The sequence below is a fragment of the Physella acuta genome, unplaced genomic scaffold (assembly GCF_028476545.2).
Source record: "Physella acuta isolate Inbredline_101_S28 unplaced genomic scaffold, ASM2847654v3 ptg001183l, whole genome shotgun sequence".
In the NCBI taxonomy this organism is placed as follows: Eukaryota; Metazoa; Mollusca; class Gastropoda; family Physidae; genus Physella; species Physella acuta.
The window spans coordinates 222,517-249,592 of NW_026732700.1; the positions used below are offsets into that span (position 1 = coordinate 222,517).

At 37.7% G+C, this 27,076-nt stretch overlaps 2 protein-coding genes across 2 annotated transcripts in view; one reads left to right on the forward strand and one right to left on the reverse strand.

Annotated features, from left to right (window-relative positions):
• Positions 1 to 16,588, reverse strand: part of LOC131956887 (angiotensin-converting enzyme) — a 111,617-nt gene extending 95,029 nt beyond the window's left edge. Inside the window, exon 1 of the mRNA XM_059321506.1 lies at positions 16,462 to 16,588. The gene's annotated coding sequence lies outside the window, so the exon portion shown is untranslated. The remainder of the gene's footprint in view (positions 1 to 16,461) is intronic.
• Positions 12,204 to 22,031, forward strand: LOC131956910 (uncharacterized). Its single transcript, XM_059321541.1, has 4 exons — positions 12,204 to 14,772; positions 17,746 to 17,820; positions 19,646 to 19,779; positions 20,796 to 22,031. Exons 1-4 carry the CDS (start codon positions 12,204 to 12,206, stop codon positions 22,029 to 22,031), a joined length of 4,014 nt encoding a protein of 1,337 aa, XP_059177524.1.
• The last annotated feature ends 5,045 nt before the right edge of the window (positions 22,032 to 27,076 follow it).

Genomic DNA, 27,076 nt, shown 5'->3' on the forward strand with positions numbered 1-27,076 from the left:
GTAAAAATCAATTACCTACAGTAAAGCCACCTCAAAGGGTCGTGACCAGGGCCCAACGGGATAGCAAACCAGCGGCTGGAAAGTTTGGCGTTAAAAGACCACCACCATCCAGCCCTCCAGAAACAGATGTTCGAAAGAAAACCCCAAATAATTCATGCTAACTCTGGCAACATTGAACATCAGGGGGGCTAGGGACAAACACATTATATAAACAACATAATAAATAAACACAATATTGACATCTTACTTTTACAGGAAACTAACATTTGAACTACAGAAGAAGCAAATAAACTAGATGCATAATTAATATCGACAGTCTCAAGCTAAACATCACTCGATCAGCCCTCAAGTAAATTAACATTAGAACAGTCTTCTGTTTCCCAGGTTTTTAAGAGTGCACAACCTGAATGGTAGAAAGAGATACACACCTCACCCCCCCCCCCCCCCACACACACACACTTCCCCCCACTCAACCGGACTGGCGGATTTTTCAAGGTAGCGTGACCTCTTTGCCAAGGGTCAATTTTCTATTTCTGTCCATGGGCGGCTACAATGTGAAATTTTGACTCCTCAGCTAAGGACAAAGCACAGTAAACTAAGCAGTCAAGAGAAACCTAGTTTGCACACCTTATTTTAGTCTAGTTCTTATGCCATTTTATTTTCTCCATTTGATTATTATATATGCAATTGATGTTCATGTCTTTGATGCTGTGTAAAATCTATCAAATAAATAATTATTACTGATTTAAAGGTTTAAAACAATTGAATTAATAAAACAAAAAAAAATAAAAAGGAAAAAAAAAACTAATTGAGGACTGTATAGATATAGATGTTTAAAAGGGAAGAGTGTTTGCTTTTACGTGTCTCATTGTAATAACATAACTTTTCCGATTGCTTAAAATTTGTATCATTTTAATTCTCTGTAATCCCAAATTCATTTCAGCTCTACTTTAAAAAAAAACAAATTCCCCCTCTCCCCCCCCCCCTCGTCCCCTCAGCCCACCACGCCGAGAAAAAAAATCCCTTGAATCATCATTTAATTTTAATTACACATTTGCATTTTCAGTTTCAGGTTAGTTTTTAATTTTTAATTTTTCTTTATATTTAGACGTTTTGTATTACATCTATGTATATGTAAACCATCTTAAATGAATGAAAGCAGGCTACAAGTAAGAAAGAAATATTACTATTGTAATATATTGTAATATATTGTATTACTATTTCGTTTTCATTTGATGTTCGAAATTATGTAAGAATTTGATGTTGATGTACTTGTTTTAAATTGCAAATAAAAGTATTGAAAAAAAAAAAAAAAAAAAAAAATAGAGAAAGTCTTGTAATCGTGCAAAAAAAAAATCGAGATTTTTGCAAATCTCGACGTTTTACATCTCACTGATACGGAAAAACATAATTTTGCAATATTGTCTGTGTGTCTGTCTGTGTGTGTGTGTGTGTGTGTGTGTGTCGGTGTGTAAACACGATAACTTGAGTACCATTACAGCTAGGTTGATGAAATTTCATATATAAGTATTTTATCAAAATCGTAGATCCGTATCAACTTTTGAGCGATTTCCGATAACCGGAAGTGGTACTTTTTCTACTTTGAATTTTTCAAAAGCCTATAACTTGAGTACTATTTGAGATAGATAAATGAAATTTGATATGTAAGTAAAAGATCTAATTCTCTACCTTCTGTCAAATTTTGAGTAATTTTCGTTGACCGGAAGTACTTATTTACGCTATTTCCGATTTCTCAAAAAACGCATGTAAATTTATAAAGTACTAATAATATTGCGCACTATTATGCACATCTTTATTTAGCGTTCACTTGGTGTGCATTTCTTTTTTCTACGAGATTATATTCTATTTTAAAAAATTGGAGTATTTAAAATGGATTAAAAATCATGTCTAGAAGTCTATACCCCGAGTTGCCATCCCCCGTAGTGTTATATTAGAATGTTCGAGAAAGTTTAGGGGAGATCACTCCCGGTTTATTTGTTTCTATTGGCTTCGCAGAAAAAAAAAAAAAAAAGGATGGAGAATAGTGAACTAAGCAGTCAAGAGAAACCAAGTTTGCACACCTTATTTTAGTCTAGTTCTTAGGCCATTTTGTTTTCTCCATCAAATACTATATCTGCAATAGCTGTTCATGTCTTTGATGCTGTGTAAAACCATCAAATAAATTATTATTACTACTTTAAATGTTTAAAACAATTGAATTAATAAAAAAATAAAAATCTCGAGAAAAAAAATAAAAAAAAATACCCCAATAAAAACATGTTAAAAACGCCACCAAAAGGGCAGATAGAAAATGATTGTTTGAAACCGGCAGATAACAACGATAAAGTTTCTAATGGCTTGTATAACACTTGGAAGCGAGTGATTGGTGTGGAAAAAAGTGGTTGGTGTGGTATCGAACACCATTGATTTAAAAGACATTCTGGCATATGCTGGACAACGGGCTAGCTTGGGAGGAAGGGTGTGTTTAGTTAACAATAACCTACGGCCATGATAACTTTTTAGGTATAAATAAATATTTTTTAAAAAATATAAGAATTCTCGTACTTTCTGGTATATGGGGTATAGAGGAAGTATTGTACTAGTGCAAAAAAATCTAATTCGAGACTTTCACAAATCTGAATAACTTGGTTTTGCAATTGCGTGTCTGTGCGTGTGTGTGCGTGTGTGTGTGTGTGTGTGTGTGTGTTTGCGTGTGTCTGTGAACTCGAGTTGCTAGAAAAGTACGCATTGGTATAATAACCATCAATATAAATTAAAAAGGTACTCGAGTACTGCCCCATCGCAAGAAGAAATGCCTTCAAGAAGTTCTGGAAATGATTCAAGATTTCAGTGTCTGCCCATAACACAACCAGTTTCCGTGTGTCCGCACACAACATGATCTCAGTTTTGGGGTGTAAGCCCACAAGTTTTGAATGTCCGCCCACAGAAATGACCCGAGTTTTCAGTGTAAGCCCAGGAGTTTTGAATGCCCGCCCAGATAAATGATTACCGTAACCTTGACAACCCACTTAATGCCTCGGCCCAAAGGAGACAAAGTACTTGTTGCCGACTCTGGATTAAATACATTTTTCATGGACTGCTAGGGAGCGTGTGTACACCCCATGTTTCTTACAGCTAGTCATGCATACTAAGTGTGTACATCCGATCTCTGTTACGTCACTGACAACTTCCGGTTTATGTTACGTCATTATCAACTTTCGATTTGTGTTACATGACTATCAACTTCCAGTTTGTAGTCTTCGCTTTGTACTCTGCAATACATAACCATCAACTTTCAGTTTTATGCTTAGCTACATGACAATCATATTCTAGTTTATGTACACAGTGCTACATGACAATCATATTCTAGTTTATGTACACAGTGCTACATGACAATCATATTCTAGTTTATGTACACAGTACTACATGACAATCATATTCTAGTTTATGTACACAGTGCTACATGACAATCATATTCTAGTTTATGTACACAGTGCTACATGACAATCATATTCTAGTTTATGTACACAGTACTACATGACAATCATATTCTAGTTTATGTACACAGTGCTACATGACAATCATATTCTAGTTTATGTACACAGTACTACATGACAATCATATTCTAGTTTATGTACACAGTGCTACATGACAATCATATTCTAGTTTATGTACACAGTGCTACGTGACAATCATATTCTAGTTTATGTACACAGTGCTACGTGACAATCATATTCTAGTTTATGTACACAGTGCTACGTGACAATCATATTCTAGTTTATGTACACAGTGCTACGTGACAATCATATTCTAGTTTATGTACACAGTGCTACGTGACAATCATATTCTAGTTTATGTACACAGTGCTACATGACGAAAACATTCCGGATTGGTGTAGACTGTACCACGTGACAATACACTCCTTGATCAACTTCCGGTTTTCGTTTATTCACCGTCTATCGACCATCGACTCTTACCTCACTCTTACCTTACTTTGTGTACTCAATGCTAAACCATCTCTTTTCTTAAAGCGCTCCCCTACAGGCAAAAACTCACGCGCATTGTGTCGTACATTTTATTCGCTAACACACAGATTTCCATACCCTACCTCCCAGTCCTAACCTCGCCACATACAAAAACAGAAATCATCAATAGCTTCCGTTCATGTGTATCCAATTCAACCCGGCATTATGGGTCTTTGTCTTGTATGCAAGTGTTCCAGGACATCAATATTTCAGTAGCTCAATGCCCGACCACTCACACAGGTAGGAGATAGGAGACAGTTGTTAGGAAAGTTCGAGTTCAGGAGATTTACTTTTCATTCTGGGAAATCCGGTATGTTTGGCAATGTTGTCGTACGTGAATTACGGCCTTAGTTTTTAGAAAGTTCTGGATTATTGCCGTTGGGGTGTGTTTGATATAGGAGCTAGTATTGAAGTGTCAGTCAAGATGAATATATTTGAAAAAGTGCCGGTAAATTGTGCCGCGTAAAGTTTAGTTAATTGACTAGTGCCGGATGTGTATGTTGGATAAAGTGTAGTTATTATAACATACAAAAAGTGTAGTTAATACATCATACAAAGGTGTAGTTAATACAACATACAAAGGTGTAGTTAATAACACATACAAAGGTGTAGTTAATACAACATACAACAAGTGTAGTTAATATAACATTCAAAGGTGTAGTTGATACAACATACAACAAGTGTAGTTAATATAACATACAAAGGTGTAGTTAATACAACATACAAAGGTGTAGTTAATACAACATACAAAGTTGTAGTTAATATAACATATAAAAAGTTTAGTTCTTACAACATACAAAAAACTTTAGTTAATACAAAACAACCGGCTATGTATGCCGATGATATTGTAAATACTTATAAGTAACGATTAAAGTATACTTTAAATTACCGACAGAGTTAAACTGAATTCAGGACGGTAGTACAGGTTAAAATGTTGTTAGACAAACTCTACTTCATCTGCCCATAAAACAATCCACACAAAATAGGCAAAAATTATTGTTTTGGTTTTTTTGTTGTTGTTTTTTTTTTTTTTTAATATTTTCTGTGAACAAGAAACATCTTTATTAGACTAACAAGTTATAAAATGTGTACTCTTTTAGATAATTCCAATTTTTTTAAAATTACACACGTCCTAAAGTGTATACTGGCTATATATCTGAATTTTAATAGAATCAATTGAGATAGTCCAGCGAATATGATTTGAACCGCCGAACTTAGAAATTCTATTTTTAGCGAAGTCAGCAATATGACACCACATTTCTCAAGAACGCGTTTCAGAGATATTTTCAATTTTTGCATGCATAAATAATGGCTTTGTGTTTACGAAGTCGGACTTTTATTATAGATCTATTTAAGCGTTATGCCAATCTTCCTTCTAAAGCTCTGTCAATTTGACGTGAACTTTTTAAACCAAGCACTTGCTTAGATCACATTTGTTCGTTAGTCTGGCTGTCTTGTGGTACTGTTGTTTTTGAACCAACTAAACAGGGTGGTTTCTTCCAAACATTATTTTTAAAATTCGTGTATTCGATATAAAGAGGCAGATAATTTTCGGTTTGGGCTAATTATTATGGTGCACCATCAAAACGGCCTGTGACAAAACGGCCCCGACAAAAAGGTCTCTGCATATTGTCTCCGGTCAAATGGGCTCCCAGAAAATGGGCTCATGACATTTAGGCTGCTGATAAATGGGCTCATGACATTTAGGCTGCTGATAAATCGGTTCATGACATTTAGGCTGATGATGAATCGGTTCATGACATTTAGGCTGTTGATGAATCGGTTCATGACATTTAGGCTGCTGATAAATGGGCTCATGACATTTAGGCTGCTGAGAAATGGTCTCATGACATTTAGGCTGCTGATAAATGGACTCACGACATACTGGCTCCTGACAAAATGACTCCTGACAATTTTTTCCAATTTACTCTTAAATTTAAATCATAATATTACCTATACTAGATAAAATAATACAATAGAGCTGCATACCTTGTTTTATTTTATGGTTGAGAGACATAGCTAAAGGGTTCTTATTAAATGAGGCTTTTTCGATGGGAGACTTATTGCCTATATGGGAGTCCAATTGACAAGGGCTCTTTTGTCTCGAGTCCTAAAAACTGGAACCCTTTTGTCGAGAGTCAAATAAATGGGACTCCTTTTGTCGGGAGTCGTAACGACGGGTGTCTGTTAGGAGAGAAAGTGACGGGAGCCTATTCGTCGGGAGCCTGTATGGCGGGTCCATTAGTCGCTGGCCCTTTTGACGGGGCCCTTTTGTCACTGGTCGTTAGACGCCGTAGAAATTATAATATCGAGAGCTACTGATCGGGTTTTAAAGCAAATATATATTTTTAGTCTCAGGACGTATGTCCTGCTATTCTATTTTAAGAATGTTTAGAAAATAAACAGTACAGTTTAAACACAAAATTTAGAAAAAATATTTGACAAAATTTCAAAGGTATAAAAGAAACGGCATTGACGAATAACATTTTTGCTATAATATCGTGAGGGCAAAAAAAAAAAAATTCTATTTTAGTGAATTAAAAATATTGCTCAAGGTTTTTATTCATGTTTTTATTACTGGATTCAATAATTTTAGTTTATCCACCAATATTGGGTTAAAGTTTAAGTTGTAAAAACCAAATACTTAGCTTAACTATCGTCTCCAGTTTATCGTTTGTCAACATTTTAATTATATTTAATTAAGTAAATGAGGTAAACCGGTTTAACGGAGGCGCATCAACAAAATTGAACAGTTTAAACAATGGTAAACAATAGAATTTTAAACACTTTAGATTATCCGGCGGGGTGGGGAGGTCAATTGAGTTTAAGACCAGTTCAAGTGTTTAAAGAATTCAGGTCAACAGAATTAAACAGTTTAAGGAATGGAGGTTTAACTGAGTTCAAGTTTTTTTAAGAATGGGGGTTAATACGTGCACAATCAACAGGATTTTTAAAAAACTGTCTCGATAGAGATTTGACCTCTACATGTGACGTTAGAGATTTGAAATCTAAATGTGACGTTAGATATTTGACCTCGACATGTGACGTTAGAGATTTGACCTCTACATGTGACGTTAGAAATTTGACCTCTACATGTGACGTTAGAGATTTGACCTCTACATGTGACGTTAGAGATTTGACCTCTACATGTGACGTTAGAGATTTGACCTTTGACGTTAGAGATTTGACCTCTACATGTGACGTTAGAGATTTGACCTCTACATGTGACGTTAGAGATTTGACCTTTGACGTTAGAGATTTGACCTCTACATGTGACGTTAGAGATTTGACCTCTACATGTGACGTTAGAGATTTGACCTTTGACGTTAGAGATTTGAGCTCTACATGTGACGTTAGAAATTTGGCCTCTACCTGTGAGAGATTTGACCTCTACATGTGACGTCATAGATTTGACCTCTACATGGGACGTTTTGCCCAATGGTGACAACATGTAAATAATGTTCCCAATGTTGAGAAAATCTGAATAAAGTTCCCAATGAGGACTCAACACACTGACAAAAATATTCCACATTTGTTTTTATTTTTTTAAAGTTAAAAAACACACAGCAAGAATTTATTTTGACGGCTGCCGAATTTCTACGCCACGACCTGACCTTGGTTATATGACCTTCACCTCTGTTAACCCGCTGGTGTAGACTCCCCAGTGGCGTTAAGACCATTCAGGGGCCAATGTCGTAAAATTCGTACTCCTGTTGATGTGTGACGTCTGTGTAGACATTTAGAGCTTTGTTTACATAGACATTATGTTGGGGCTCTGGGGGCGGGGGGTGGGGGAGGGACGTCGTCGGATCGAACCATAGGTCACGTTACTCAAGGTCACTTGTGTAGGCCTGCATATATCAGAACTTGCAGAGTGCAATGTACTTTGATCATTTTATTTCATTTAGAGAGTGTTGAGTGATAGTATATGGGTAATATGGTGCTAGGTTGAGGAAGTAAAATATAAACCATCCAACTTCTACTTTCAGTATCGTGTTCCTTCGATGTAACGCTTCAACGTCGCTCCGTTGTGTTTTGATATGTGTGTAACAGCGAGTGGATTGTTGACATGATTGAATATAAAATATGAATAGTCTGTTGATTGGTCACCATTGGTCACTATTAGTCACCAATCGTCAACAGTGGTCATAATTGATCAACATTGTTAGGTGTTGGTCAACATTTATCACCAATAGTAACCATGGATCAAAACTGCTCAACATTGGTCAATATTTATCACCAATGGTAACCATGGATCAAAACTGGTCAACATCGGTCAATATTTATCATCATTGGTCAACACTGGTCACCATTGGTCACCATTAGTAAACATTGGTCAACATACGTCGAATTTAAAAATTGTGTGCTTAGTGCTCATCAATATATATATATATATATATATATATATATATATATATATATATATATATATATATATATATATATATATATGTAACGAGACTATTTGCCTGTAGTGCCAAATGTTAACGAGTTCTGCTCGACAACGCCAAATGTTACCGAGTCTAACCACTCATTCTACACAACATCGACCACAGTATAGATACTCGAAGATGCAGGTTCGCTATTGATCCTTTTATTACATGAATCAAAGAAATGCTTCACAATAATATAATAAATCAAAAGGAATGCTTCACAATAATAGTCTGAATCAACTGACCCCCAACAGTCCTCGCTAGTCTTCACATAACTGAATGCACATGTCTATCGTCCTTCTTAACACAATACGGCTAACCCGTTCAATAACCAACTTGATACTGCCTCACTGACTGACTGATCGAGAGAGAGAGACTGAGAGACTGCGAGCTCAGCCGTCGCCTTCCTATATATCCCCTTCGTATTCGTAATCGTATTCGGTTCTATCATAATCGTAATCGTACTCGATTCTAATCGTTGCATCAGAATGTTAATTACGCCGCTTCTGTCGTACAGTCCGATTTAATAAGCCATCTGCATCCTGTCACATCAAAGTTGACAGACCGTATTGCGTTCTTATCGTATCGCTTCCCAAGATACTACGCCTTGGCTTTCTGATCGTTATCAGCCAACACCTGCGTTATTGCATCAGTCGTGTCAAAGTTGACAGCGCTGTACTGCGTTCTTATGTCTCTGGTAACTTCCCCTAGTTACATATATATATATATATATACATTAGGCTCAGTATGGTCACAACTGGTCAACATTTTAAGGCCAATTTGGTCGATATTGAGTGCATTGTGTTCAACATTCGGTCAACATTGGTCTAGATAAGGGACAAGTGTGGCCGATACTAAAGGACAGTGTGGTCAAGCGTCTGGCTAGTATAGGTGCCAGTGTGATCGAGTGTGTCTTAACGAAGCCATCCGTCTTCATAATGACCGTTCCGGTTTGGGGTGGTGACGGGAGGTTGTGTGTGTGTTGGGGGAGGGGTGGGGGGGTTCTATTGTGGGGGTGGGAGAAGTTGACATGCACTTGCAACCTTTACATAGATATGTTGTATGCTGCAACACACATATCACTGTCATCAATACACAGACCATAAAACCCCATTCTACCCAGCAGAATATTCTGTTCATTACTCGGTGATAATTACTAAAAATTGAATTTCTGTTTTATGGTTCGTAAAAATCGTTTATGGATTTGGATTTAGATTACGACGTGGATTATGTGGAGAAATATATTGTGTAAATATTTAATGGCGGATTATTTTTATAGACACAATGGCAGATCGATTGGATAGTTCTCCACAAGAGTGTTTTATATAAACACGATCGAATTATTTTGGTTTTTAGTCATTATTTTGTTAGAATATAAATTAATTAACATAATTATTACTTTTACTTGCTGTCTACAAACACCCCACAAAAAAGTTGCACTGTATTCATACATGCTAAACTTACCGACATGATAAGATAAACCTCCTCTTCCAACCACACGAAACCACACTCACACTTCCTCACTATTCTCCACATAAAGCTACAGAATGACGAAACACAAACACTAATTAGTCAGACACACACCCAAACCTACATCTGCACACAAACTGCCCAGATACCTACACCACAATATAAACCAACACAGCACCCCCCCCCACACATACACCCATATAACGAAAACACATAAAGGGCCCCACCACACACACACACACACACCAAGAGACCACCCACACACAAGCCTCACACAGAACATATGGGGCATGTCTGATAGCAAACGCCCACCCAAAAATATTGATTGTATTAGCGGCAATCAGATGCTCTGTTGTCTCAAAAATCTGGCCACGCTGATTTTCTGCCAGTTGGCCCCGCTTACATCTGACACACTGTCCTGTTTTCACGCTGATTTTCTGCCTGTTTGGCCCCGCTTACATCTGACACACGGTCGTGTTTTCACAGGGAATATTGATAGAAATATTAGGAAGGGACAGGGGTGGTTCCATTTGGGGAATTGCCCAATTCTTAAATTATCGAACGATATAACAGTTTACGATTATAAATGTTTGTGTATATGTGTGGTTGTGGGAGTATCTATGTATGTGCGTGTGCGTCTGTTGTGTGTGCGTATACGTATACGTATTTGAGTGTGTTTTAGTGTGTCAATGTGGGTGTGTGTCTGAATGTATATCGAAGAAGTGTGCGTGTGTGTGTCTATGTATGTGTATGTTTGCATGTTTGTGTTTGCGTACTTGCGTGTGTGCATAATGATGGATGGGCATAATGGGTTTAAATACTTCTATCTTAAGAATAACCCCTTGTTTTTTCCGCCTTAGCTAAATTTTACTGCAGTACTATGCATCGTGTTTAGTTTTTTTTTTCTTTCAGGCTCAATAATATAATGCATTGTCTAAGGGTTTTTTGCCTGCTTTATACTAGGCATCGCATCCATATATTCTCTTGCATACTTTATATTAGGCATTATATTAGGCATCGTCTACAGTTTTCTCTTGCCTACTTTATGTTAGGCATAGCCTACAGTTTCTTCTTGTTTGATTATTTACACCACTGCTATGTTAATTATTTCCTACTCTGTTTTACATCACATCAATGCTAATTAACACCCATGCTAATTCACCTACCCCAGCCATGCGTGCATCCTGCCCATGTAAAATGTAAAACATGTTAACGAGACTATGCAAATAAAGTAATGTAACCAAGTTCAGGTTTTACTTCAATCGATGACCTGTGCTTATATCAGAGATTTTAAATGTAGACATGGAATATGTGAAGTTATACACAAATGTGTGGTCCACTAGGTCACTTTGTAGACCTAATAAAGTGGTCCTTACTATCGATTAGCGGTCCTAATAAACTGACCAACGGGATATCGTTCTGTATGACAACCGGAAGAAATTTGTATAATAAGAGCCGTTGTTTTATTTTCTACTTTTCAGTAATTCATAATTTGTGAATTCGACACTACCCTCCCCCTCTCCACACCCCCCCCCCCCTCCCCCCGTGAAACCAGCCATAGGTCGCGACAGTTTACAGACGACAATGAAAAGATCAAGCAGAACTTGTTACCTCCCCTTAGTTTCAAATCGTTTAAAAACTAAATTATCTGCCCCTAATTACCGTCACTAATTGGACCCGGCTCTACGATTGTAAACATTCAGCGTGAACCACAGCTCACCAGACTGGTGGGGATGGGAATAGGGGTGATATCGATATGGTTTGTTGCGCATGCCTGGAGAACGAGGGAGTGGGCGGAAGGCGGGTTAGATAGTCGGCGTGCGTGGTGGTGTCCACGTATAGAATTATATATATAGAAGATAGATAGAAAATCATATTTAGTCCGTGTGGTGATAGGTAGCTTCATGACGAGACAAATGAAATAAACATCCATTATGTCTAAAAGACATCGTGACAGAAAATTCTATTTTTTAAAAGTAAAAACTGTATGGAGTTGTACAATAGCATTAATGCTTGCTCGCTGCAAAAGTAATAACTAAATTAAAATACTTGACCAATGAAAATTAAGATTAGTAAAAGCATTTCAACGAGAAACTATTTTTTCAAATGAATATAAATTAACATGTGTAACAAATTTCGTTTAAATTTTGGTAAAGTTTACACATTTCTTTATACAGCTTTTAAAACCGGAGGAGACGTTTTGATTTTGGAATCTACTTCGGTTCCAGCTCATGTCCTTTTGATCTAATTTTATTACTTTTTTACTTGCCAGGAGATGAGTGCGGGTGTATCCCATGACGAGGGTGGTGGAGCCACCGAGGACGATCTAGGCTCCAACAGACACACACCAGGGCAGGGAAACAACTCTCTCAAACCACAACAGACAACACAAGGTGCTGATGGCCATTCGAAAAATGTTGTTAGCCACTCGCTACATCTGGATGGCCAGTCTTTAAATTTAGATGGTCAATCTCAACATTTTGTTGACCATTCTTTAAATTTAGATGGCGATTCTTTAAATTTAGATGTTCATTCTCTAAATTTAGATGGTCAATCTCAACATTTAGATGGCCATTCTTTAAATTTAGATGGCGGTTGTCTAAATTTAGAAGTCCAATCACTGAATGAAGAAGACCAGTTACGTCACTCTAACGATCTGGCTAATGATGGAGATCAATCAAAAAAATCAGACCACCAAGACCAATCTACTGACCATTATCTACAATTGGGAAAGTTAAATAGCGAGCAACAAAAATTTGGCCGTCAATCGCCACAATCACTACAATCTCAACAAGACGAGGATTGTGTAAACACAGATGTCCAATCACAATCATTGGACATCGCATCTAAAAAATCAAGTCACCGCTCACATAAGTCACGAGGTCAGTCACCTGTCGTCCAGGTACACAATTCGTCTGACCAGTCTTCTAAGTCAGAAGAACTCTCTCTCAAGTCATCTCACCAAGTCCAACTACCCCCTGGCCAGTCAGATAACACAGACGGACACTCAGTCAAGTCAATGACCCAGTCAGACAAGCCAAATGATCAATTACAAAACAACGACGAACATTCAGATCAACTCTCAATAAAGTCATTGAAACACACAGATAGACTAATAGATGGTTCTCAAACGCGTCTTGATCAGTTACAAAACCAAGGTGAGATTCCTCACAATTCGGATGCCCATTTAAAGGAGTCAGATGAACTTTCAGTAAAATCATACGGCCAGTCACGGACTCTACTTCACCTGTCATCGCGTAACTCCGATAGCCTTTCACACAAGTCGGATAATGACTCTATCAAATCAGATAAAAATTTAATTAAATCTTACAACCAGTCAACAAAACCATCGGACAATTATCCAAATGACGGTCAATCTCCAAAGTCAGACAATAAATTACTTAAGTCACAAAAGCCAGGTGACGTATCCCACAGTAATGATAGCCAATCGCTAAAGTCAGATGGAGACTCTTTAAAATCAATTGATCAGTCGCCAAAACCAACAGACCAGTCAATTAATTCCAATGGAGGGGCGGACAAGTCAGATACACATTCCCTTAAGTCATATAAGCAGTCAGGAAAACAAGGTCAGTCAGGCAGTTATGACCGTCAGTCACGACAATCAGAGAACAGCTCATTAAAGTCATTTGGTCAGTCAAATCTAGTGGGCAAGTCACAATCTGATACAGATGTGAAGGAATTAAATCATCATACGCATGTATTAGGTGACCAGTCGGTAGAATCTGACGAACGATTGCACAAGTCGGATGGGAAATCTCAGGATAAAGATGATTATTCAAAGAAATTACAAGGTCATACAGAGAAATTAGATGGTCATTCAGATAAATTAGATGGTCATTCAGAGAAATTAGATGGTCATTCAAATAAATTAGATGGTCATTCAAATAAATTAGATGATCATTCAGATAAATTAGATGGTCATTCAGATAAATTAGATGGTCATTCAGATAAATTAGCTGGTCATTCAGATAAATTAGAAGGTCATTCGGAAAAATTAGATGACAATTTAGATAACTTAGATCGTCAGTCTGACAAGTTTAATGAACAGTCTAATAAATCAGAAGGTCTGTCACGGGATGTAGATAACAATTTAAATAAATCAGACACCATATCCACTACACACGATAGCAGTAAACAAAAAGCAGACGAAGGGCTTGAAACAGAAGATAAACAGTCACCACCATCAAAGAGTCACAACAATTTAGTGAATCATCCGTCTAAACCACCCGAAAGCCAAATATCACGTGATCAACTGCAGAAATCACATGATCAGTCGAAGGATTCACATGAGCAGCTAAAGGAATCCACTGGTCTTTCACAAGAATCAAGTCTGACACAGGAACCACATCTCTCACAAGCATCCACTAGTTCTACACGAGAATCACGTGATGTGCCTCAAGAATCACATGATGTGTCTCAAGAATCACACGATGTGCCTCAAGAATCACATGATGTGTCTCAAAAATCACATGATGTGTCTCAAAAATCACATGATGTGTCTCAAAAATCACATGATGTGTCTCAAGAATCACATGATGTGCCTCAAGAACCAAATGTTCAGCAACTCAACTCAGCCGAGCTGCAACAAACTTCACAAGACCCAGCCGATACGGCGGACAACCGATCCAGAATCTCGGACGACCAGTCCCAAAAATCTGACCGGAAGTCCCTCCTGAGGGAGGCTCGGAGGAAACGGATTCGTGAACTGACCAGCGAGCTGAGACGACAAGAGCAGGAGGAGGAGGAGGTGAAGAGGCGTAAACAGGAGGAGGCGTTAAAACAACGGACAGCGGCGGAACCTAAGCTAGACACGAAAGCGTTAGGTAATTTTTTTTTTGTTTTTTTTTGTTCTGGTATTGATAGAATAGAAAAATTGTTCTGGTGTTATAGAAAAGATCAATTTTTTGTGTGTTATAGAAAAGATGAATTGTACTGGCGCTAGAGAACAGATTAGGTGTTCTTGTCTGATAAACAAAGAGCAATAGTTTTAGGTTTTTAAGAATAGAGGTTTATATTGAATAGAACAATTGTTCTGTTGTTGTTGTTTTTTTATTATTATTTTTAAATAGAGGATGTTATACAATAGAACAATTATTTTTCTGCTTTTTTATAGAATAACAAATTGTTCTGATTTTTTTGCAAAAGAACTATTGTTCTTGTTTTTGCAGAATAGAAGATTTAATAGGCTCTAGTTGCTTTGGAATAGAATTATTGTTGTTGTTATTATACAAAGATGTTTTTTTATAGATTAGAACAATAGATTTACCTTTTATAGAATAGAACAATTATTCTGGTTTTATTCAATAGAGTAATTTATCCACATCCAGTAGTTTTTCTTCTTAATATAATAAAAGATTATTCAACTACGCACAAGTCAAAATGTACAAAAAGTTTTAATCCTGCAAACGAAGTTATCGTTATGAGATCAAATTATAACATTTAGTTGAAGTTACACAAGCGCAAACATTCAGACGGAAAATATTGTTCTTAGATGATGTGAGCAGAGTTATTGTTTTTAGATGATGTGTCAAGCGCCATTTTTACAGTAATTGTTCGGGTTTATGGACCTTGTAAAATGGGGTACATGTGGGTAAAGAACTGTCTGTTACGTTTTAATATGTGATCTATTTATTTAAAACCTAAATGATTCATTAGTCTGAGCTTGGCAAATGCAAAACAAAGGTAGATGTCGAAAGTAATAATTAAGTGTCTAATCATTTAATGTGGTTTATTGCCTATTAGTATCTGCATTAAATAGCTTCAGCATGCACTCCTGATAAAGGATCTTCCGATTTAATTAGTGTTAAAATTATTTGCAAAGGATAGTGAATTTTTAATACAACTTTTGCACTTTTTTAACGAAACTTAGTGCATGATATATATATATATATATATATATATATATATATATATATATATATATATATATATATATATATATATATATATATATATATATATATATATATATATATTATAATATGTGGAACAAAATATTGCTAGAGAAATTAAGTCTATATTTAAGCCTAATTAAACCTCAAATTAAAAAATGAGCGCATTTCAATTCACCTCAATATTTCTCACTATCAAGACATTCTCGTTATAATCAAAGCAATTTTTTTTCTTTTGAAGTTATTAAAAAGACAAATTAACTCACTGAAAATAGCTAAAAGTTATTGAAAAGAAAAGATAACTCACAAATGCTAAAAAAGATATTGAAAAGAAAAGATAACTCATCAATGCTAAAATAGATATTGAAAAGAAGAGATAACTCACAAATGCTAAAAAAGATATTGAAAAGAAAAGATAACTCACCAATGCTAACATATATATTGAAAAAAAAAGATAACTCACCGACGCTAAAATAGATATTGACAAGAAAAGATAACTCCCCGATGCTCAAATAAATATTGAAAAGAAAAGATAACTCCCCAATGCTAAAATATATATTGAAAAGAAAAGATAACTCACCAATGCTAAAATAGATATTTAAAAAAGAGAAGATAACTCACCATTGCTGAGAATCACTAAAGAGCGTAGCCATGCATGGTGGTCGCCCGTTGTCTAATTGCCTCCCTTCCTCACCCTCTCCACGCCAACAACTCCCCACCGGAAACGTAACGGGCCGTCCGCATTCATCGGGAATGTCCGTTCGAGACGCCGAACAAGCCACTCGTCGAGTTGGCTCCAAAAATTCAAACCGGCAACTTGCCTTCTTGGCCGAGTCAAATCGCGAGAAGGGAAGAAAAAAAAAATCCTGGCAATAATAATATTCAAACACAAGATAAGGGGAGATCAATACTGGGGCTGCGATAATCACAACACCACCTCATAGCCGACTGCCGGCTCATGTTTAGTGTATCAATTCGATTGCTACGTCTGTTGGAAAGGGGGGAGGGGGAGGGGGTATTAATCAAGTACGGGGGGAATTCGTTTGTATGTGGTATTTGTTACTTTCGTGGTCTAGTTGTTTGGGTGCGTAGTCTATCTGTGAAAATAAGATAAGCCTGTTGTTATAGTTTGTTTTTTCTGTGAGTTCTGTTATGCAAGCCCCGCATTGAATTATGGTTTGCACGTGATAAATGTTTATATCCAAGCACTGTCTAGCGTGGGTTTGATACGGCACCGTGTATTGGAGGGGTTATGATAAGGTATAATCTTATATCAAAGCCATCTTTCTATCATGGGGTGTGATATGATACAATCTTATATTAAAGCCATATTTCTATTATGGGATGTGATATGATACAATCTTATATCAAATGCATCCTTTTAGTATGGGATGTGATATAATACAATCTGATGTATAAGCCATCTTTTTAGCATGGGATGTGATATTTTATGGCCTTTTATCAAAGACCTATTTCCAGTGCGAGTTGGATACGATTTAATCTTATATCAAAGTCGTGTTTCTATCATGGGTTTAAATAAGATACAATGTTATTACAAAGATATTTTTATAACATGGGTTTAGATAATAATATGATATAATCTTATATCAATGCTATGTTTCAATCATAAGTTTCGACATGATATACTCTTATATCAAAGCCATGTTTTTATCATGTGTTAGATATTATATAATCTTATATTAAAGCCATGTTTATATTATGGCTCTGATATTATATAGAATTATAATTATATCAAAGCCCCATGTCTAGTGTGGGTTGTGATATGATATAATTTTGTACTGAAGCCATTGTTTAGCATGTGATGTGAATTTTCTTTTTAACAATAACTTCATGTAAAAGATGTATTGACGTCATTATTTTCTAACACTTTTTCCCTTTCTTCAGTGTCTTCTCTTGGCCAACGTCTAGACATCTTGAGCATGTACATCGATGTCATGCACGAGGATGAGCTGTTCCTGGGTGAGTAAAGATGAACCGGGTCACGTGTGGGTGTATTGCGGCGTGGTCGGGAGATAGAGACTACCCGAAAGTCTAGAGTTCGATTCCAGAACTTGATATCCGTAGCCTAATCTACTTTGACGTGTACTTGACTGAGATTTGGAAATGTCAGATTAGGATGGCAGTTTTGTGATGGTACTATATGTCAGGTGATGGTACTATATGTCTGGTGATGTTTCTATATGTGAGGTGATGGTAAAGTATGTCAGGTGATGGTACAGTTTTTCTGGTGATGGTACTATATTTCAGGTGATGGTACTATATGTGTGGTGATGGTACAGTATGGCTTGTGATGGTACTTTTATGACTTATGATGGTACTTTATGTCTGGTGATGGTACAGTATTTCCAGTGATGGTACAGTATTTCTAGTGATGGTACAGTATTTCTAGTGATGGTACAGTATGTCTAGTGATGGTACAGTATGTCTAGTGATGGTAGTCTGGTGATGGTACTATATGTCCGGTGATGTTATATGTGATGATACTATATGTTTATAGATAGTACGATAGAGATTTGAACATTTAAGACAGTGGGTAAAGCGGGCTACATCACTCCTGCTAGGAAACAATGAAAATCAATGTAGAAAAAAAAATTGAAGTAAGATTGATCTATGCTTCAATGACCCACCACTTTTTGACATCTAATTCTTATGATTGTATCGACAGTAAATGAACAGCCAGACAGTTCGAATAGACAGACTGTAGCTTCATCAAATAAATATATGGCTACAAGTTATGTATGCGTCGTGTGAGTTTGGGAATAAACTAGATTACATTTTTTTTAAACTGCTTAAACTGCTAACACATCTAAACCAACTGATTCAGTCTGGATACCCCGTTATGTGTTTACAATGTTTAGTTTTTTCTATCTTCACCTACTTGCATCATTGTCACAAATATCCCTCTATAATCTTACAGCTTGTTATGTACAGCGATCAAGCAGAATTATTGATGCAAATGGTTAATGAGAAATAGTGGTTCGATTGAATGATTTGATAACATAAATCTCTCCTCCAGAGAAGAAACCGCCCTGTCACAATTTTTATGGCCTAGTGCCATTAAACGTTGTAAACATCACAATCCCCAATCTGCTTGTGTCAAACAGACATCGATTCCATTTAATATGCAAGCTTAGGTAGATGAATCAATTGTTTCTGGATTCGGTGTTGGTCTTTCATTTCCTGAATCCTGTAGTACAAGCTTAACAATAGAGCTAGACAGCTATGGAATTAGATTGGTCATCATATTGTGCGTCGTGTCGGGTTATACTGGTACAAGCGTTTTATTGATTTGTAAGCGATGCTAACATTGCTCAGAAGTATATATATATATATATATATATATATATATATATATATATATATAAAATTTGTATTGCTTTTTATATGTGGGTGTTGGTTATTGGTATCGATACATATAGTTAATGATTTCTCATGATTTTCTGATGCATATAACTGGATGACTGATGCATATGACTGGATGACTGATGCATATGACTGGATGACTGATGCATATAACTGGATGACTGTTGCACATAACTAAATGACTGATGCATATAACTGGATGACTGTTACATATAACTGGATGACTGATGCTTATGAGTGGATGACTGATGCTTATACCTGGATGACTGATGCTTATGACTGGATGACTGATGCTTATGACTGGATGACTGATGCTTATACCTGGATGACTGATGCTAATACTGGATGACTGATGCTTATGACTGGATGACTGATGCATATGACTGGATGACTTATGCATATGACTGGATGACTTTTGCAGCCCGACGCGAGATGGTACCGTGGAAGTTCAAGAGAGGAAATGCCTTGATGAAAAAGTGGGCGGGGCTACACAAGAAGGTCATGATTCAGGAGGTCATCGACTCAGGGGAGGAAATCATCGAGGAGATTCGTCAAGTAGGTGATGATGTTGTTGGTAATTGATGCTGCTGTTGTTTGATGGTGTTGGTAGTTGATGCTGCTGTTGTTTGATGGTGTTGGTAGTTGATGCTGCTGTTGTTTGATGGTGTTGGTAGTTGATGCTGCTGTTGTTTGATGGTGTTGGTAGTCGATGCTGCTGTTGTTTGATGGTGTTGTTAGTTGATGCTGCTGTTGCTTGATGTATTGGTAGTTGATGGTTTTGTTGGTTGATGCTGTTGGTAGTTGATGGTGTTGGTAGTTGATGGTGTTGTTGGTAGTTGATGCTGCTGTTGCTTGATGGTTTTGGTAGGTGATGGTGTTGGTAGTTGATGGTTTTGGTAGCTGATGGTGTTGGTAGTTGATGCTGTTGGTAGTTGATGCTGCTGTTGCTTGATGCTGTTGGTAGTTGATGCTGCTGTTGCTTGATGGTTTTGGTAGTTGATGCTGCTGTTGCTTGATGGTTTTGGTAGGTGATGGTGTTGGTAGTTGATGGTTTTGGTAGCTGATGGTGTTGGTAGTTGATGCTGTTGGTAGTTGATGCTGCTGTTGCTTGATGCTGTTGGTAGTTGATGCTGCTGTTGCTTGATGGTTTTGGTAGTTGATGCTGCTGTTGCTTGATGGTTTTGGTAGTTGATGCTGCTGTTGCTTGATGGTTTTGGTAGTTGATGCTGCTGTTGCTTGATGGTTTTGGTAGTTGATGCTGCTGTTGCTTGATGGTTTTGGAAGTTGATGCTGCTGTTGCTTGATGGTTTTGGTAGTTGATGCTGTTGGTAGCTGATGGTATTAGTAGCTGATGGTATTGGTAGATGATGCTGTTGGTAGTTGATGCTATTGATAGTTGATGCTGTTGGTAGTTGATGCTGTTAAATAAATTAGATTATAACAAAAGTGTAATTGTATAACAAGCTGCTGTTTATTGATGCTCATTAGGTTCTACTGAATATTGTCAGTCTACAGATTTTAAAACATCGGTATGGATCTTAAATTTGACTTTTTCTTGTCTTCTATTGAAGGAGAAAGCTGCTGTCGCTGCCGCTGATGCTGCCGCTGCTTTGGAAGAGCTGAAAAACTCAGAGAAAGTTCCAGAGTCTGAGGAACCACGAGACGAGGCTGAGACCTCGGCCGGCTCCCCGCGAGATCGGACGTCCAAGAAAACCAAGACGAAAGATGGCAAGCAGAAGAAATCTAAGAACAAAAACAAAGAAGGGAAAGTTAAGAAACCCAAGGCTAAGGATGGGAAACTGAAAAAGTCGAAGGAGCGCATGAACGAGTCCCACAGAGCTGCTCAACCAAAAAAATCTAAATCCAAATCCCGGAAAGCAAAGAACAAGAACTCAGAAAAGGAAAATACGGAAGTAGCAGATGTAGATGAATTAAACAATGAATCCAACTCTGAAGATTCAGGACAAGAAAGCGAAGAAGTCATCTCTTCCTATTCCGTAAAGCCTGATAAAACTAAATCAAGAAAATCAAAAACAACGACGGCAGGAAAACATGACTCGAAAGCAGATGATAGCGACAACAAAGATGATGGGATTATCGCTACCAATTCTGAATCTCCATCCGCAAATCCTGAAAAATCAAGAAAATCAAGAAAAAAGAAGACGGAAGATTCTAAGCGAAAGGATGCTGAGACTAACGTGGATGAAAGTGATGACGAAAAAAGCTCGGAGTCAGGTGTCAAAGACAGAGACACAGACCCGCGCGCGGAAATGGACAGCGGAGTCCATTCAAATTTCGAGGAATCCAGCCAAGCCAGCGAAGACGTGGCTGGAAACGAGACGGACGCCTCTGCCGACCAGACAGAGGGGCGTGTCAGAGTCATCGGCACCACCCCGTACCCCGTCGTCGGCCAGGGTCTACTGTACAAGAGCCGGGTTCGAACCGTCACCTCAATAACCACCCCCTTACGCCCGATTCAACCAAAACAAAGGACAAAGTCCAGCAAACCAGCGGTCAAGGGCAGGCAGAATCCTGGACAACCCCAGCACTCAACGGTAGCCTTCGGCACCCACCACCACGCAGACACCTGCATGTACTGCCTGAGCAACGGGTTCTCGGAATTCTGGGAGCGGACGCACACGAAGATAGAAACCAGGAAACACAGCAAAACCTCGACGACACCCATGATCAAGGCTCGTATCGAGGACATCACGGGCATCTACGAGCTGACCCGCCTGAAGACGATGGAGGTGGGGCAGAGGGCGCTGCAGCGATCGAAAACTCTCGGTCACATGGTCACGAGGTAGCCGTAACTCGTTATACACACACTGACACACGGACACACGGACACACGGACACGCGGACACACGGACACACAATGTTATACTGGCAAAAACTGTTATGTTGGAACCGTTGCAATAACTGTTGTTATTTATTATTGAACATTTCTAAACTAAAAGCGCATAAGCGTAGCGATATAGCAACATACTTGGCGACCTAGGAGAATTCAATTATCTGATATACAAGTACACGTACAAGAAAACGCGTACACATGCACTAATGCAACTAAATGTTGTCTATAAACCCTTTACACATAATTAGGATATATATCACCTAAGAGCAGATCTACCCCTCTGCACCCTATTACGACGCCCCCTCTGCGCCCCATAGCGACGCCCTCTCTGCACCCCATATCAACGCCACCCTCTGCACCCCATAACGACGCCCCCCTCTGCACCCCATATCAACGCCACCCTCTACACCCCATAACGACGCCACCCTCTGCACCCCATAGCGACGACATTTCAAACTCTATTTTGCCTTATGAACCTCTAAGAATTAGAACAGTTGTGTTTTGCTACAGCCTAGAATAAAATAACATAACTATCACACAACAGAAATATATCAACAACACTGAGTATATTTTAATAAATTTTTATTGACAGTTTTTTTTTTAAATCTCAACTATTTGGGGATCGAATACTAGTCACGCTGAGTACTGAGTCTAAGTATCCCGGGTAACACCTAGCCACTCAGCTTTAATCTGTACTCAGCAAACCCACCAGTACCATTGTAGACGTTTTTTAAAGCTTCACATATTCATTCTCATCATCATCACAAAATAATTTTCTTATTCCTAATAACACAAACAGGATTTCCTTTCAATTTTTTAACGTTCCGTAGGATTGATTTCCCACAATGCTAAGACATTTCTTCATTATCTATCAAATTTCAAAGACTCTCAAGAATATTTTTGACTCAGTATTTCACCTGGAATCACACAATTACAAGTTTGGAATATTTATTGATGGGGAAATTTCAATCCACAATTTTCTATAAGTCAGCTGTCATGTCCTCTAATTTTTTCTTATGCCAAAATGTAGAAAGACAGTCAAATTTACCCAACCTTGACGGGGCTTGACTCGATTCAAAACCATGTCAGGCATAAATGGCTTATACGAAAACATTTTGATATATCGGTATTTTTTAACCTATGTACGTATACCATTGCACTGGCTCTTTATTAACTGGAATAAGATTTTGCCTGGTTTTTCGCATGATTTTATTCCATCCTTACTGTGGAGATTGTTATTTATAAAAATTATCAATGTATTACCAAGCCAAAATATGAACGGGAACACAACTAGGGGTCGTCCATAAACTAAATGTATACAATTACTGTAAGGATTAAAGGGAAGGGGAATTAGAGTGTTACATACTTGTAGTGATGTTGTTATAATAAGGGTGTTGCCACAATATTTGACGTCATTTATATAATATCATCCAGTAATTGACGGCAATAGGCATCTCTCGACTCGGGTCGATGAGGAATAATTTTTACATGTATAATGTCTCCTCTTTGGCTTGTTTCTTAGACAATATGTTACTTTTCTTAGCGGTGGAGAGACAGAAGACACCCAGGTATTCTTATTGAATTCGTTTATATCACTTAAACTAGTGTTGGGGGGGGGGGGGGTTGTTAAAGGGTTCTTTATTCAGAGATTCTTAAGTAGGAGAATATGGCTCTCAAGTGTTAGAGTTGGTTAACATAACTTGGGTAGTAGCTAGTGAGATTTTAAAATCAATATCGCTGGTTCAAAAATTGTTTGCTAGAGACTGACTTATGGTTTCATTATATGGACGAATACTAACTGTAAAAAAAAACATACTATATATTTTATATGTTAATAAATTTGTAATATTATAAATATATGATTTTGTTTTTTTTTTCTTTTTTCTTTTAGATAAAATTGTGTTTTCACTAGATTAATTGATAACACCTACTGAGGTAATTAAGTGGTAATGGTTGTATGAATATATTTGAGAGACGCATCTACAAGTAGAGATGGCGAATGCTGGTTGTCAGAGGTCGGTTCCACAAGGGTGTCATTGAGTCCACCCAGCTCTAAATGGGTACCTAGAACACTCGGTGAGATTAACGGCACTGAGCCTAAATATCCTCATATACCGAGTTGAAAGAAACAGGTAAACTCTACGTCATCTACCCTATAATCGTCCATTTAATTAACTTCTACGTTTTTCAAACGGCTAATGCAATTTTAAGATTAGGAAACGAATGTACTCATCTATTACCGTATACTGAAACGTTCATATTTTTATGCCTTTAAGCGTACATGCACCTTCGCAAAAATAAGAACACAAATTCAGACCAGCAGTATAAAACTGTACAGCTTCTGTTTAGTGCGATGTAATTCTAAGCTGGGCCAAAACGTATGTAGGTTACTGACCTCCCTTTGACAATGAACTCAACTCTCCTGCATAACATTACAAAGAGCCTGTGAAAAAAATGGATGGAATAGAAGAAAATGGCATGGACTCGCCTGTCAAAAACTTCTATTGTACACAATCATGTTTATTCCTCTAAAAAAACGGCTCCCAAAAAACGGCTGCCAAGAAAAAAACGGCTCCCAAAAAAACGGCTCCCAAGAAATCCGCTCGCACCTATAAAGTAGTGGGGAGCCCTAATAACGGAAGCCATTTTGTCGGGACTGTTTTATCACTGGCCTTTTTGACTAGGTACCAACATTCACCTAAATCACTCGGTGTTGGTTGTGTTAAACTTTCCAATAAACCAAGAAAACATTGAAATATTGTGGCCGCTCATGACACATTTTAACCTCTGCAGATATTTTTATCTTTTTTTTAAAAAATACAACTTTACCCCCGTTTATTTTTATCAGGGAAATATCGACCAGAGTATTTTAAGCTGGGTGTTTGCTGGTTATCAATGGAGAGATAATTTTATTGCTTGACCGGAAGTGGGCATGTCAGCAACAGAAGCTGGTGGGTGTCCTGTTAATGGCAGCCTGCTCAGTGGGGCTTCTTGTTGTTGGCTGGTTTCTGGGTGGTTGGTTACCTCAGGTTGGTGGGTGGTTGTCTGGTTGGTGGGTGGTTGTCTGGTTGGTGGGTGGTTGTCTGGTTGGTGGGTGGTTGTCTGGTTGGTGGGTGGTGGGTGGTTGTCTGGCTGGTGGGTGTGGTTGGTGGGTGTGGTTGGTGGGTGTGGTTGGTGGGTGGTTGTCTGGTTGCTGGGTGGTTGTCTGGTTGGTGGGTGGTTGTCTGGTTGGGGGGTGGTTGTCTGGTTGGTGGGTGGTTGTCTGGTTGGTGGGTGGTTGTCTGGTTGGTAGGTGGTTGTCTGGTTGGGGGGTGGTTGTCTGGTTGGTGGGTGGTTGTCTGGTTGTCTGGTTGGTGGGTGGTTGTCTGGTTGGTGGGTGGTTGTCTGGTTGGTGGGTGGTTGTCTGGTTGGTGGGTGGTTGTCTGGTTGGTTGTCTGGTTGGTGGGTGGTTGTCTGGTTGGGGGGTGGTTGTCTGGTTGGTGGGTGGTTGTCTGGTTGTCTGGTTGGTGGGTGGTTGTCTGGTTGGTGGGTGGTTGTCTGGTTGGTGGGTGGTTGTCTGGTTGGTGGGTGGTTGTCTGGTTGGTGGGTGGTTTGGTTTTGTCTCATTTTTATCTCATTTGCTGGGGGATTGTTTTCGGAGAGGGGGGGGGTCTCGTTCGTGAGTTTTTTGTCGCGTTGGTGAGTTTTTGTCTTTATCTTATTGTGGGTGGTTGGTTTTGTATTGTTGGTCGGTTATTGACTTTGTCCTGTTGGTGAGTTTTTGTTTTTTATCTCGTAGGTGGGTTTTTGTCTTGTTGTTTGGTTTGTTTTTCGTCAGTAAAGTCGATCTAGCTGTGATTGGTTCTTGTTTTGTGGCCGGATGTTTTGGTTTGTTTTTTATTTATTCATTACTTTGTCTGTTTGTTTTTTGGAGGAGGTACTCAGATTTAAAGAAAGTTTATTGATTATGTGTAATACATTGTCTATAATACTACTTTAACTTAAATGCATCACTGAAATATCAGATTGAAAGTTTTTTGTTTTTTTTTTTTTTTATAAAACGGGTTAAATTTGAATGTGGCTTTTTTCATATTACCCTTAAAGCTGAAATATTTATTTTTTTGTTTTGGAAGTACAACCGGCCAAAATCTCACGAAGCTAAAGTAAAAATAAGATTCTACCCCATTGCAAAATTTATGTTTAGATTAGGACTAATTTGGAAACCATTATCATTCAAATAAAACTAGGACACACGACTGATCTTATCATCTAAATATTTTTGTTTATTTTTCTTAACAAATTCTACATTAAAACTTTAATGAAAATCAGAAAAACATTACAGTTTATGTTATTAGTTATTAGTACTGCAATGTACTCAAATACGAAATAGTTTATTCATTACGTATACCTTTATTAGATATTTGACTATCATTAGTATGCCTACATTTTAAAGAGGTTTAAGGTACTCTAACGTTCATAAGTTAAAATAAAATGAAATCTAAATGCCATTAACCAACACCAATTGTCAGTACAACAAACCGGGAGGGGTGGGGGAGATGCATATAGTTGTTTTTTTTAAACTCAGCTATAGTGCATCGTGTCGATATTTTATTACAGGGGATATAATCAAGAAAATTTAAATGATGCACTTGCACACTAGCCTCCCCTCGAAGTGTGCAGAGAAAATATAAAACTTTACAGACCCAAAAATCCTTGGAGCAAATAAAGTTGAGTTCACAACAAGTCATATGGCCGTCAAGGCCAAATAGACCATGTAACCATACTATAAAAATGTATTTCAAAAATTAAAAAGACCATTTTTAGCAAGAGAGGTCCCATGACAATTTTGAGACAGCCGTCATAATCTACCCTAGCTGTCCTCAAATAGATTTAATTTATAGACAGTCATATGTAAAAACAAAAGTCTATACATTCCTTATTACATGAGCATAAGTTAATTATTGGACTATGTAAATGTTCGTTGTTTTAAAAGCTTTCCTTTTCAAAAGGTTGTGAATT

What these genes read in the sequence shown, in the direction of transcription:
- LOC131956910 (XM_059321541.1), top strand. Translation starts at nt 12,204, where the DNA reads ATGAGTGCGGGTGTATCCCATGACGAGGGTGGTGGAGCCACCGAGGAC. An exon ending in GCTAGACACGAAAGCGTTAG is followed by an intron (nt 14,773 to 17,745) that starts GTAATTTTTTTT and finishes CCCTTTCTTCAG; the next exon opens with TGTCTTCTCTTGGCCAACGT. An exon ending in CGAGGATGAGCTGTTCCTGG is followed by an intron (nt 17,821 to 19,645) that starts GTGAGTAAAGAT and finishes TGACTTTTGCAG; the next exon opens with CCCGACGCGAGATGGTACCG.